This window comes from Choloepus didactylus, chromosome 17, assembly GCF_015220235.1.
Source record: "Choloepus didactylus isolate mChoDid1 chromosome 17, mChoDid1.pri, whole genome shotgun sequence".
NCBI classification, from domain to species: domain Eukaryota; kingdom Metazoa; phylum Chordata; class Mammalia; order Pilosa; family Megalonychidae; genus Choloepus; species Choloepus didactylus.
In genome coordinates this window covers 4,806,853-4,821,685 of record NC_051323.1, presented here as the reverse complement: position 1 = coordinate 4,821,685, position 14,833 = coordinate 4,806,853, and the positions used below count along the sequence as shown (strand labels likewise).

General features: G+C 45.8%; 1 protein-coding gene across 2 annotated transcripts in view; it reads left to right on the top strand.

The window, feature by feature from the left end:
* Window positions 1-13,070, top strand: part of SMYD1 (SET and MYND domain containing 1) — a 51,413-nt gene extending 38,343 nt beyond the window's left edge. For both annotated transcript variants that reach the window (XM_037807136.1, XM_037807135.1), the window contains 5 exons: window positions 447-636; window positions 6,687-6,779; window positions 10,016-10,179; window positions 11,123-11,291; window positions 12,649-13,070. In XM_037807136.1, coding sequence (XP_037663064.1) covers window positions 447-636; window positions 6,687-6,779; window positions 10,016-10,179; window positions 11,123-11,291; window positions 12,649-12,807 — 775 coding nt within the window. In that variant the 3' untranslated portion in view covers window positions 12,808-13,070. The remainder of the gene's footprint in view (window positions 1-446; window positions 637-6,686; window positions 6,780-10,015; window positions 10,180-11,122; window positions 11,292-12,648) is intronic.
* The last annotated feature ends 1,763 nt before the right edge of the window (window positions 13,071-14,833 follow it).

Sequence of the window (14,833 nt, the reverse complement as noted above, 5' to 3'; positions counted from 1 at the left end):
AGTAAGCAAAGTCTCACCTAGTGTAGACTTGAACCATTGGACTGAAGGTTAAGGCAAGAGGAGGCTGAAAGTTAGACTTAGAATGGACCAAGATTGTGGGTAACTGAATGTGTAGGTTTCTGAAAGAGTGGTCCCCAGAACAGCCAGAAATGGTTTTTGGATCCCCTCTTGTTTGGAGTTTTCACCTTATTATTTCTCCCTTCCTTCGTTTCAGGCAACCAGGAGTTAAATGTATAGGGATAATTGCAGGCATGGAAGCTGGGTATGATTTTATGAGCAAGCCATCCCTTCACCAGAGTCCATTTGACTCTGAATGGCATTTTCTCAGAGCGTTAGTAGTGGAAGTCCCTGTCATCGCAGCTCTGCTCCTTGAAGCTTGGGAGAGCACAAATTCCACTTCAGTAGCCGTGGACTTGATTTACTCTCTTCCTCTTACTCTGCTCCAGAATTGAGCTCCGGGCCTTGGGTAAGATCGCAGTGGGAGAGGAGCTGACGGTGTCTTACATCGACTTCCTCAATGTCAGTGAAGAACGCAAGAAGCAGCTAAAGAAGCAGTACTACTTTGATTGCACGTGCAAGCACTGCCAAAAAGGACTGAAGGACGAACTCTTCCTGGGGGTGAAAGACAACCCAAAGGTACGCACAGACTCTCCTGCTTACTGGGGTTTTCCTGGCCATCTTCTCTCAGAGCAAGTCAAGGGGGGACTTCCCAGCAAATCTGTTCACCCCTGTCCATTAGTTTCCCAGAAGACTGTCCCACAACCCTTGGGAGATAGCATGGTAGGTTGCTCCATTTTCTCACTTACTGCAAAGCATTGTTACAGGGATTAGATGAGATGATTCATATAAAGTGACTGGTGAGTAGAGTAGACAGCAAATTTTACTTCCTCCCCTTGCCCCTTTATGAGTTAAGAAATGCTGAGAATTTCAGACAACAGATGTGGCCACGGGATTTGCTCTATTTATCACAAAGATATTCCTAGCCCCCCACATATGGGCAACATGGAGATCCTTCCACGTTCACTTGGTTGTTTTGATGGCTAAGTAGGTGTGTGGCTGCTAGTTCCTGTCCCTTCACCTTAGGGACGCTGTTTCCAGCTGGTGACAAAACGCGTGTGTCTTCCAGTCTGAATCACAGAGAGAGCATCTCTCCTGATATAAAAGACTGATGATCTCTGCTTGCACCTGCCTGGATTCAAAGCAATACATTTCCATTCTTTTCTATGTCAAATTGGGGTTCTCTATTAAAATCACTCAAATACATGTCTCAAAATAAAAACAATAATCTAAAGAACTGAGCAAATCTTTTTAAAAGCAAGTGCATCCAAAGTGCAAAAAAGCTGTTATAATGTGGTAGATAGAAACTGGAAAAAGAATCAGGAGACCCTTGTTCTAATTTGTTGAGTCTCTTCCTTTCAGGCCTCAGTTTCCTTAATTGTAAAATAGGGAGTCAGACTAACGCATTCATGGTTCTCCCAAGGTGGACCTCCTATGATATTACCGCAGTTGCTTTCCTTTCTTTTCCTGGTAATGCTTTATCCCAGCCTGATAACCCCTCTTAGTGTGCCAGCCGTTCTCACTGATCCCCAGATCTTCGACTGCCATCAAAATCTTTCTGGATTCCTTGATATTTGTGAATATAAACCTGGATAAAAATAAAAAGCAAGTATTTTAGACATGAAAAATAATGCCAAAAATATAAAACATTTCCCTCAATTGTAACTTTGGAGTCTCTTTGTTTAGGCTGCTTAGGTTTTTCTTTCTCTCTCTCGCCAACCTCTACTCACAGTTTTCGCAGTAGAAACGTGCCAATTTTTCAAGGTTAGGGAACCTGCATCCCCCTCTTCCCTCCCCTTCCCCTCCTTGCCCCACCCCTTACCCCTTCCCCCTCCTGCCCCCTCCTCCTCTGGCTCCTCCCTCTCATTTGGCCCCACCTCTGCTGGCTCCTTCCCCTCTGCTGGCCACTCCCTCCCTCATCTGGCTCCTCCTTCTCTTTCTCCTCCCAGCCCCTCCTCCTCTGCCCCTCCCCCTCCACTTGCCCCTCCCTCTCTCCCCTAGCTCCTCCCCTTCCTCTGGCTCCTCCCTCTTTCTCATCTGGCCTCTCCTCCTCTGGTCACTCCCCCTCCTCTGGCTCCTCCCTCTCCTCTGGCCCCCCTCCTCTGGCTCCTCCCTCTCTCTGGTTCCTCCCTCTCCTCCTCTGGCTCCTCCCCCTCCTATGGCTCCTCCCTCTTTTCTCCTCTGGCTCTTCCCTAGCCTCTTCCTCCCTCTTTTCCTTTTATTTATTTTGAGTTTCCTGGAGAGGGGGAGCCTCTCATTTAGGAAGTCCGTAAATCCTCTCTGTGGATCAGAACATTTTCCTGCCTTTACTCTGAAAAGCAGAGCTGAGTGGGACAGCCCATTTTCGTTCTCAGAGAAGGGGCCTGTTTAGCTTTTTCTACATATTGTACTTGTTAATTACAACTTTCAGCCTGGTTGTTTTGGGAACCTTGGCTGTTGCCTCTTTTAAAAAAAATTATTCACTTCCAGAGCTTAAAGTAACTTTCTTCCCTAAATATCAAATTGAGCAAGATTTGTTTACACCTAATCCCTTGGCATTTTCTGAATCCTGGAGGCATGCTTCTGATTACTCCAGAAAACCATTAAGAATTTTGCCTTTTGGATATCAGGAGACTTACAGTAGATTAGAGATTAGTAATCACAAACTAGATGTGATTTTATGAGCCATTGCTTGGGCGAGAAGCTTTGGATGAAGCCTACAATGTAGGATTGATGGATTGGTGGTTTATCTCTGGACCACCAATGACAGAACATCACCCAACCTGGCAAGCCATGGACCTTCTCTATCTAATGCACATGGTTCAAATGGACTTAGGGAAGCAGACATTCACTGAAATCATTTGTCTGAAACAAAGAAATCATCTGAGTTGACAGATGGCTAAACCGCACTCCGGGGCTGGAAAGCAGTGGTCCATGCCATGCAGGAAGGCAGCCAGCAGCCAGAAAGCACACCTCCATCACGGGGCAAGCAAAGGTTAAGTCAGGAGCGAGGGAGCAGGAGTCTGGGCACTGATGGATGTGTTGGTTGTTGGGGTGAGACCACAGGATGCGTCTGGGTAGACAGGCAAAAGAAATCCAGGGAGACCCAGATGTACAAGGATCCAGAAAGCAGTGTGGTCAAAATTGTGGCTATACTCAAGAATCTGCAGAATCCAAAGTGGATGAGGGGCCAGGAGAACAAATGCAAGCCCCTTCTTAGATGCTCCTGACCATGAAGCAAGCTGTCCTGCCCAGGGGCCGACTGTACCACAGGGTGAGCACCTATTGCCGAGCCGACTGAGGATACCTGGGAGCCCCCGATCTCCATCTTTAAAGGCAGATGTATTTTTTTTTTAATTCAGTTTTATTGAAATATATTCACATACCATACAATCATCCATGGTATACAATCAACTGTTCACAGTATGATCATATAGTTATACATTCATCACCACAATCTATTTCTGAACATTTTCCTTACATCAGAAAGAATCAGAATCAGAATAAAAAATAGAAGTAAAAAAAAAACACCCAAACCATCCTGCCATCCTACCCTATTTGTCATTTAGTTTTTATCCCCATTTTTCTACTCATCCATCCATACACTAGATAAAGGGAATGTGATCCACAAGATTTTCACAATCACACTGTCACCCCTTGTAATCTACATTATTATATAATCGTCTTCAGGAGTCCAGACTACTGGGTTGGAGTTTGATAGTTTCAGATATTTACTTCTAGCTATTCCAATACATGAAACCTAAGAGGTGTTATCTGTATAGTGCATAATAATGTCCACCAGAGTGACCTCTTGACTCCATCTGAAATCTCTCAGCTACTGAAACTATTTTGTCTCATTTTGCATCCCCCTTTTGGTCAAGAAGATATTCTCAATCCCATGATGCCAGGTCCAGATTCATCCCTGGGAGTCATATCCTGCGTTGCTAGGGAGATTTACACCCCTGGGAGTTGGGTCCCACTTAGGAGGGAGGGCAGTGAGTTCACCTGCCGAGGTGGCTCAGTTAAAGAGAGAGAGGGCCACATCTGAGCAACAAAGAAGTACTCAGGGGGAGACTCTTAGGCACAATTATATGCAAGTTTAGCCTCTCCTTTGCAGTAACGAGCTTCATAAGGGCAATTCCCATGATTGAGAGCTCAGCACATCAAATTGCCAGTCCCAATATTTGTGATAACATCAACACCAGTCCAGGTGAGGAAGTCCAACACTTCTGCACCTTCCCCCAGCTCCTCGGGGCAGGCTGGGGGCTGTAAATATATTTTTTATTCTCTGCCCAAATTACTTTGGGATGTGTCACTATTTCACTCCTGCCTATACTAACCTATCGTATTTCACTTCCTATTCAAAGTTCCATGTAATTGTGGTGTTTGAACAAACCGACTGTAGAGTTATACTATTTAGAAAATATAGATCCTGCACCAAATAGACATCTCTTCCCTTGGTCTCACATGGAAGTTGAAGTTTTAAAACACAGTCAATTTTGACCTTTACCCTTTGGCCTAGTTTGCCCTAGTCTTAACCAGATATGCTTCATTCATATCACTAATTGAAGTCTGGGCTCTTTTTCAGCTTTTTTTTTAACAGTTGCTGTATGCACTAATATTGACATTCATATCTGCCAAGCTCTAGCTCTGAGTTTCAGGTGTCTCAGAGATATGCATTGTTCCAGAGACCAATCAGGTTGTACACTAAGGGATCAGCATCTCAAAGTTTAGAGATAGGCATTACAATTCAGGGACAGAGTTAACTGCTGTAAGAGCTTACAATCTAGGGACTATTACAATAATCATGTCCATGTTAGGCTATGTTCTAAGATTCAGTTCTGAGTTTACACATTGTAGTTAGTCCATATTGGTGAGGCATTAGAGTGTTTGCCTTTATTTCTGACGTACTTCACTCAAATACTGTGTAGAGAATCCATTCACCTCGTTGTGTGTCTCAGAGCTTCACTCCTTCCCGTAGTTGCTCAGTATTCCATTGCATGCACACACCACAGTTCACCGTTCTGTTCCTCAGTCTGTGTACCCTCAGGTCACCTCCACCCACTGCAAATCATGATTACTGCCTCCATGAGCACCAGTTTGCAAATGTCCATTCATGTCTCTGCTCTCAGATCTTCAAATGACATACCCCATAATGAGGTTGCAGGACAAGGCGCCTGTATTTTTATAGGAAAAAATGCCCATCCTTCTGGTACTTTTTGGTCATTTAGTGAGCACAGCCTCACAAAACAATGTGAGCAGCAAATCTAAAGGGAGTTGTTGAGCCCAATTCCTTACGGTGAAAAACACTGGACAACCAGAGAACTGGTTAAATAAATTATTCTACCTTCATACAGTGGAAAACTATACAGCTATTGAAAACAGTGATAGTGTTTTTATATTGATATGGGAAAATATCCACAATATACTGAGTGAAAAATAAACAGGCTATAGACATAAATATACTATTTCAGTTAGAAAAAAGCATTTGATCCTACTGGCATTCACAAACATGCATGTGTGCACCCGTTCAGGGCAGACATTCAACCAGTACCCCCTGTTAGGGCCATAGCGACAACTAATTGTTGATGGCAGTGCCTCTCCTGTACCAGCTGTTAGATACTCTGAATATTATTCCTTTATATATATGCAGGAAGATGTTCGCAAAAATGCTGTCATCATTTTTGGGTGAGTTCTGGTAATTTCTACCTTTTCCTCCATATGTTTTTATATTGTTTTAATTCTTAAAGCTTGTATATGTCAATTTTACAGTCAGATAGATAATGAAGTTATTTTCATTTTGGAAAAAAGTTATATCGAACTTAATTAAGCAAAAAAAAAAAATCTGAGAAGAGCTTCTGATATGAACAAACAGAGCAAGCACTTTTGGCTTTGAGAAACTTGGCAATGTTTCTTCCAAATTATGGTGCTGTCTTGGGAACTGGCTTCTTACTTATGGTACTTCCTCACTACAAACATCATAAGCTCTGTTTTTTTTTTTTTTTTAACAAGGTCACCGGACTGCTTAGACAAATGCAATAAGTGTATTGAGTCTAGATTTCACAGAGACATTTGGCAAGTTCTTTCATGGTATCCTTTTGGACAGGACAAAGAAATACGGGCTAGATGCTAAAACACTTGCAATGACCAAAACCATAGTCCTCATTAATGAACTCCAATTGCAAACTGGAGTAGGATTTTTGGACCAAGCCCTAGGCCTCTGTCCTTGGCTCTGTGCTGGCCAGGATTTAAATCATTGACTTGGGTGAAGACAAAATTGCAAGAGCATACCTGTGGAATGTTTGGTTGACTTGAAGCAAAGAGAAAGCGTGGCAGAGATTTTGGGTGATAGATCAGAATTCAAAATGCCCAAGAAAACACAAAAGGGATCAAAGTGAGGTTCCACACTAGGGTCCAAAGTCCCAGGGTGGGGCTGATGGGCTGGCAGCAAGGCTCTGGGGCTTGGTGGGTGATGAGGGAGCTGGAAAAGCTACAGGAACCTGGAGCCTCATTTGCAGAGATGAGGCACCACACTGGGGAAGGCACTCACCTGGCCCCACACTGGAAATCAAAGATGGCAGCTCTGCAGAATTGAAGTGGGCTGCCTCGGGAGGGTGTCCGCAACTCACTGCCCTCCCTCCCTTCCCCAGCCCTCTCAGGAGGTGGTGAGGGAGATCATACAGTTCTCCAAGGACACCCTGGAAAAGGTTGACAAGGCTCGCTCAGAGGGTCTGTACCATGAGGTAAGAATTCACTTTTTTATAGGGGATGGGATTGCAGAGGATGGTGGAAAGGGTCTCCAGCAAGAAAGGGGAACGGGATGAGCATATTCAACCCACTGAAACTGGGTCAGAGGAAAGCAGAGGCAGCCAGACAAATGGCTTTGGGGGATCTTGGCCTCAGAGATGGTGGGAGTGGACGTGGCGGTGAGACAGGCCGGGAGTGGGTTTCTTACTTCCCATAACTGAATGCCTGTCTTTGCTACAGTTTCCAGGCTCTATCAATTGAGCCTGAAACCCTGGTGCTCTTGAAGCACCAGAGGTTCTCAAAACTGGCTGTATCCTAGAATCACCTTTGGAAATTCCTGATGCCAAGGCCACGATCCAGAACAACTTCTCCAGAATCTCTGGGGCCAGGAGGGGATCCAGGCATCAGTATTTTCAAAGTTCCCATGTGATTTCAGTGTGCAGCCAAAGTTGAGACCTGCTGCCAAATACCAACCTGCAGACCAGTTGCATCAGTTTGCTGGGGCAGCTTGTTGGAAAAACACATTTCTGTGTCTCACCCCACTAAGATTAGGTTCATCCAGCAACAGGACACAGAGGCCATGGTTGATATATATATTTTTAACCAGTTCTGTAAGGAGCTCTGGTGTGCAGCCGTGATTGGATGCCACTAGGGCATGGCAATGCAGGAGATTAATGTCTGTTCATTCCCATCTGTTTTTCCATCCTCCTGTTCTTTCTTCTTTACTCACTCTCTCATTGCACGTTTTGAGCCCTTACTGGGGTGACTAAACACAAGACATACTCCTTGCCCCCCAGGAGCTCTGTCCGGAGCGAGAGGCAGTCACATGAACAAAGTGTTGTTGAATAATATGGACATCTTGGTCAGGGGCATGAATTAGCAGTGGGAGAAAGCAGGAGGGGTCCACTGGCTCCAGGCCCCTGGCTTTCCTCCTTCTCTTCTGTTCTAGTTTGCCAATGCTGCCGGAATGCAAAACACCATAAATGGATTGGCTTTTATAAAAGGGGTTTATTTGGTTACACAGTTACAGTCTTAAGGCCATAAAGTGTCCAAGGTAACACATCAGCAATCGGGTACCTTCACTGGAGGATGGCCAATGGTGTCCGGAAAACCTCTGTTAGCTGGGAAGGCACGTGACTGGTGTCTGTTCCAAAGTTCTGGGTTCAAAATGGATTTCTCCCAGGATGCTCCTCTCTAGGCTGCAGTTCCTCCAAAATGTCACTCTTAGTTGCTCTTGGGGCGTTTTTCCTCTCTTAGCTTCTCCAGAGCAAAATCGGCTTTCAACAGCCATCTTCAAACTGTCTGTCATCTGCAGCTCTTCTCTCAGCTCCTGTGCATTCTTCAAAGTGTCCCTCTTGGCTGTAGCAAGCTTGCTCTTTCTGTCTGAGCTTATATTGTGCTCCAGTAATTTAATTCAGACCCACCCTGAATGAGTGGGGCAACACCTCCAAGGAAATTATCCAACCAAAGTTCTTGTCCACAGTTGATAGAATCACATCTCCATGGAAACACTCAAAGGTTTCCAAAATCTAATCAACACTAATATGTCTGCCCACACAAGATTGCATCAAAGATAATGGCATTTTGGGGGACATAATACATTCAAACTGGCATATCTTCATTTCTTCCTCTTCTCCATTCAAGCCAACCTCTTATCAGGGGAATGGAGGGCCTTACAACATGCCATGGGTTCCGCAGGCTTGCCTTCAGGGTGAATCGGTGCCAGCCCTTGTTTTGCCGTGCCTCCACCCAGTTTGCCTCTGGATAAATCTCAGAGCAGAACTGGTTTTCACTTGTATTAATTGGAAAGAATTGTGTGGCATTTAGGTCATTAGAGCAGCAAGGGAAGAAGAGGAAAATCTAGAGACCATCTTCGTAAGGTGCAGCCTAAGCCTACGAATCAGTCGGAAAGCCAGGCTCTGGGCTGGTTGGGGTCAGGCCCATCTTAATTCTCTCCAGGGCCAGGGCCTCCTGGGGGCCTCCCTTTCTTCTGATTCTTTCTACATTTCCAGAAGGACATGGCTGTCAAACCTCAGTGTGCATAAAGACCACCCAGGGGCTTATACAAACTACAGAGGCCTGGGTCCCAGCCCCAGTTATTTGTTTCCCATGGGTCTAGGGTAGGGCTCAGACATCGGTGTTTTAAAAAAGCTCTCCAGATAATTCCAGATGAAAGCCAGGGTGGAAAATCACTCATTTGGTTGTTAAGAACACAGACAGTGGAGCTCGGCTGCTGGGTTTGCATCCTCGCCCCATTACTCATGTTTTGGTTTTCTCATCTGGTAAAATGGAGATATTATTATTACCAACATCATTGCACCATGGTGAGAATGAGTATATGTACCACTGATTCTTATTCTTTGGGGTAGTTGTGTTCTACAAAGTCTCTGTTAACACTGATTTAGCAAATACTGAGCCATTGTCTCTAGGGGAAATACAAGGTGAGGTTCCTACAAGACTCTGGTCTCAAGGTTTTGTCAACCGATCAGTAAATAACCTTGTTGTGTGTGTGTGTGTGTGTGTGTGTGTTTATTTAAAGATACCTTATTTAATATATATCATTGGTTTATTCGTATTGAAGGCATGGCCAACAGCTCTGTAGCTCATGCCTGAATGAAGCTTTTCCAACACACATATTTTCTCTGTAAGGCACATTCCAGCCTTGTGCTTGGGACTGCTTCAGCACTATGCTGGGGGCCATTTCAAACAGTGAAATCACCAACAAAAAGATGTGGCATGAAAAATACTGCAAAAAAGGATACTTGTTTAAAGTATGAGAGCTGAAACAAGAAGGCAGAGTGTTGCCAAGTTTGATTTCAGCTGGGAACATGCCCATCAGGCGAGTCAAATTTATTGCCACTCTGCATATTTGCGAATGTTTGCAAAATGACTGTGAAAGTACTAGGAGTATTGGTTTTTGGGGTTACAGATAAATTATAGCAAGTAGGCAAATTTGTGGATATGGAATCTGCCAATAATGAAGATTGACTGTATATAGCTTTCCTAGCTCCTTGCTACCTCCTCACTCTGCCACATCAGCCATCTCGTCCCCACTTCATTCACATCCCTACATCTTAGGGCCATTCTGTTGTTCAGGTCGTATACTCCGGCTTTCCCACCTCTGTCAGCAATTTCCCCAACCTTAAAAGAATGAGTGTTCAATATTATCATGATGCAAGTTGAGCGTGTGCACTGGGGCCATGATCATGGTGGGCTCTGTGTCTCATTCTAGGTTGTGAAGTTATGCAGGGAGTGCCTGCAGAAGCAGGAGCCAGTGCTTGCTGACACCAACCTCTACCTGCTGCGGATCCTAAGCATTGTTTCCGAGGTCCTCTCCTACTTGCAGGCCTTTGGGGAAGCCTCGGACTACGCCAGGAGGATGGTGGATGGCTACATGTAGGTGACGTTCCTGGGTCTCAACCGTCTCGTGGAAGTGCGTGTGTTCCTAGATGGCACACGTGCTGCCACCCCTGCCTCCTGCACCCCCAGCAGGCATGAGTAATCGATCATGATTCTCTTTATGACTAAGTCTTTCCACCAATTCTCTGAACAGTAATAACCAAACAATCAGAGCTGCTACTCCAGATGAAACCTGTTTGTCATCTGTGGTCTTTCTCAAATCCTCTAGCCCATAAATCACTTGGGCAGAATCTTCTGCTTTTGATTCACTTAAGGCTGAGTCCAGCTTGATTTTAAGTGTTTAGAAAGGGTTTTTGCCCCTTAACAATCAACACAGGCAATCCCTTCATTTTCTAAATACTACCTAAAGAAGCAGAGATTATTTTATTTTTGAGAAATGCTTGTAAATGGTAAAATGCAATTCTTTTGCCTTCCCTCTCCCAATATCCTCTCTTGCTTCTGTGCCCACATTGTCTTGTGAATTTGTATTTCTGGACAAATGAGTAAGTTGGCACAAGAAGGTTCGTTTATGTTACTCATAAACAAAATGAGGGCAAATTATACAATAGTCTCAAAAAATCCTGCCAAGAGAATGCCAAAGACGTGAAAATATAATTCTGCCTGAGAAGGATGTTCAAGATATTTCCTCCTTGAACTTCCTTCTGCTTCCCATACTCAAATTCAGCATGCACTGCTGGCTCAGTTTCCCCAGGAGGACTTGGCGTGGTGCCCAGGCTGAGTCTCGGCTCTCACAGCCTCACTGTGTGGCAACTGAGTCCACATCTGTGCATTTGTCTGTAGGATGTGGAATGCCCCCTGCCAGGGCTGGTGGGAGAGCAGATGGACTAATCAACGAGGGTGCTTTGTAATCTCTGAAATGCTGAGCAGCTATGAGGAAAGTTGGGATTACGGGTTATGATTTTTTGCCACACCCCTACAGGAAGCTTTACCACCCCAACAATGCCCAACTGGGCATGGCGGTGATGCGGGCAGGGCTGACCAACTGGCATGCTGGTAACATCGAGGTGGGGCACGGGATGATCTGCAAAGCCTACGCCATTCTCCTGGTGACACACGGACCCTCCCACCCAATCACCAAGGACCTGGAGGCAAGTAACATCTCAGGACTGGGCTCTCCTACCTGAAGTTGAGGTGGACTCTGCCTTCAAAAGCCCTTAGATGGCCAGCCAGATCAGAAGGGAACTTAGAAATGCTTTAGCCTGCTCCCCTTGTCTTTCATTTGAGGAAATTGAGGCCCAGGGAAGATGAGTAATTTGTCCATAGTTCCGTAAGATGTTGATGGCAATGCTGAGACTTGAACTCTGAGTTTGTTGTACCATGAAGCCCCAAGCCTGGATGGAGAAAACCTAAACAGTGGTGTGTGTCTGCTTATGTGTGTCGGTACCATTGATATTAAAAAGCGTTCTGCACCGTGAAGAGTAGAGTTTGGGGGCAGAGGCTCCAGAATCAGATCACCGGGATTGATTCCAGCTTCACCACTAACTGTGTGACTTTGCAAATTTTGAATGTTTTTGACTCCAGTCTCCTTATCCATAAAATGGGGGGGGAATGATAGTTCCAAGTCCACGGGGTTGTGGCACAGGTCGAATAAGTTAATATTGCAAAACACTTGGAACACTGCCTAGCAAACACTGTGTTTTCAATAACTGCATGGTTTTTGTGTGTGTGCTTCGAGGGGCTGGCTTATTTGAGAGTGACAAGGCAGTTCTCAGTCTGTGCAATGTAAGGAAAGAGGACAGACTCCACCATGTAGGATTAGTTAGACTTAGATATGTCCTTTAACTTCTCCGATCCCCAGGTTCCCCATCTATAGATACTGGCCCTCAAGATTGTCATGAGGACCAAGTGAGGGGCAGAAAAGCGGAGAAGCCTGACTTTATGTCTGGTGTATTAAGCTAATCAAAGATGGAAGCTCTGTCTCATTCGCTGCTCATCCTCAGTCCCTTGAGTGATGCCTGGCCCTTGACAGATATTTGTTGGATGGATGGGAGAGCAAAGATTTTCCGTGTGTCCCACACTTTTTGTCTTCACAACACCCTGTAAGGTACAAAAGAATCTCACCCATTTTGTGGGTCAGGGGACTGAGGGTTGATGTGATTAAGTCACTTGCCCAGAGGTCCCACAACCCATAAGTGTGGGAGCCAGGGTGTAGCCAGGTCCCTGCTTGATGGTTCCTGAGGACACACATTCTCTGAACAATCCCTCAAGCTTCTCTTTCACAGGTGCACCTCCCGCTCCCCAACAAATGGGGTCCCCTGCCAGGATATTAGGTTCCCAGTGGCTGAGTCTGTGGCGGGGGGTGGGGAGGGGAGTAGGGGCGGTTGAATCTTGGTGGCTGGGGTCATTCACCCTGTTGTCTGCCCTCTGCAAAGGGTCAACGTCGGTCAGTGGCCAGCAGGTCCCGGGAGCTTGTCTTCACTGTTTATCCGTTTCTGTGTCCCTCAGGACATGCGGGTGCAAGCCGAGATGGAGCTGCGTATGTTCCGCCAGAACGAGTTCATGTACCACAAGATGCGCGAGGCTGCCCTGAGCAACCAGCCCGTGCAGGTCATGGCTGAGCCCAGCAAAGAGCCAGCCCCAGCCCTGTTCCATAAGAAGCAATGAGGACCTGCCCTGGGCGGGGTGGGAGTGGGTGGACGGCAAGCCTGGGGACGGGGAGAGATACTGGGGGGTGAGGAAGTCGACGAGGAAGTTGGGATAATTCTCAGCCTTGCTGCTCTGGGAACACACTGCCCTGTGTTCTCCAGTGTCATTTTGGTCCAATTCGGTTTAACCCCAGCCCAGCCCACCATGTAAATACTTACCGGGTGCTCGGCCTTGGAGATAAAGGAGTAATCAGGGAGGCAGAATGTTAACAAACAATTAAAGCACAGTGTAATAAATGTGATGTTAAACGATATGGAGAGAGGCTATATGGAGGAGGGTGTGTGTCTCGGGGATGTGGATGGGTGGTGGGAAGGGTTGTAGGGAAAATGACATCTGAGCTGCAGGCTGCAGCTCCCACTTATCCCTCACCCATGTCTGGGGCTGCTGGACTTCCCTCTCTACCTCCCACTACCTTCTGTCTGTCTCACCTGTGGCCTGGCATATTTGGGATTTGACTGCTTAGGATGGATGATGTCCAATTTCCTCTGGTTAACATGCAGTTATGAAGAAGGGGCTGTGTTTGGAACATTTTGTTCTCCTCATACAACTGAAACTTTTTCAGAATGATGCATATGCAGAATAGGTGGGGGCTTTGTCCAAACCACCAGAGGCCCCAGTTTAAAATCTAGGATCCAAGGAAAATTCTAGAAGAATTTCTAGAACAAGAGAGGAAGTGTCTCCTTACCTCACCCTCACTGCCAAGCCCTGTGGTTCCCTGATATTGCTTGGACAATATCAGATTTTTCTGGCCATTGGCTCCGCTGAATTAAGAAATCTTTGTGGGGTGAACTTGAGAGAGAAACTTGGAAACACATATATCAGATGATCACAGCTCTAGCAGAACTGGACTTCAGGGATTTTATTTAGACATGTACCTGGGTGTTCTTTACCAGCTTAGCCTTTATCATTGGGCTCCAACAAAACTAATCTCATAGCACTGAAAAATTATTGCTTCTCTTGCTTGATTTCTTTCTCTGTCTATACCCCAGGGGTTTCTGCTGTTCTCACCAGAAGGGACCTTCTAACTGGGGCCCTATATGCCTTGGTTAGGTTCTCTTTGGAGACATGACCAACTTATCCCCATCTCCTGTGTGGCTGCTGTGGTTTCCACCCAAGTGTGGGTCTTGGGAGCCAACCAATCCAGTTGGCCTGTTTTCCTGTTATCTTCTGAGACTCCAAACTTCTTACCAATGTGTTGGGGGATATTGTGAAGAGCCTTCCATTTGGGGATGTTTTGAAACCTTCTATGTCACCTGAGGCCACTCTTGGTCCCAGAGCTCTATGTGAAACCTCAAAGTCAGGTGATCCAATCAGGCCCCATGTTTGCCATCTCTGCCTAAAATGTTGGCTCCTCCATCCCACCTTTTCATCCCACTGCTTCCCTCAGAAACTTGTCCAGTGGCTGCAAATGCTGCAGATGTGCCACCTCTTTGCAGACACCTTCTCTGAGGACATCCCCTTCTCTTGAAGATTTCAGGGAAAGACTGACAGTTCTTCCAAGCCTAGAAGGCCTAGGGAGAGCACTGACATTTTCTTAGGAATCCAACTGGCACTTTCAGATTGTGACTTTTTTACCCTCATAAAAATTCTCCCCCAAACCCTCTTCCCTTCTTGGTCACTGTCATCTGCAAATCCCTTGGTCATTCCCTGTATTCATGGTCTTTTTTCCCCTCAAATTTGGTGGCTTCAGTGTCCATCAATACAAATCACAGATTATTGATTTCCTTATTCCAGGTGCCTTCCCTTTTCCCCATGTCTATAACACCCTCTTCCAGCCACACTAGGCACAGTCATCACCATAATTTCTCTATTTCTGACATCATAAACACTTCCTATTTTCGGGTCATTCCCTCCTCCCTTTTCACCTCTCTCCCTCTCTTTTCTTCACCAGAACTGTGACCGCAGGTATACCTCTAGTGTCTTCACTTCCATCCAGAGAAGCCAATTCTTCACTTTCCTTACCCTCAATCCTCCTTCTTTCTTG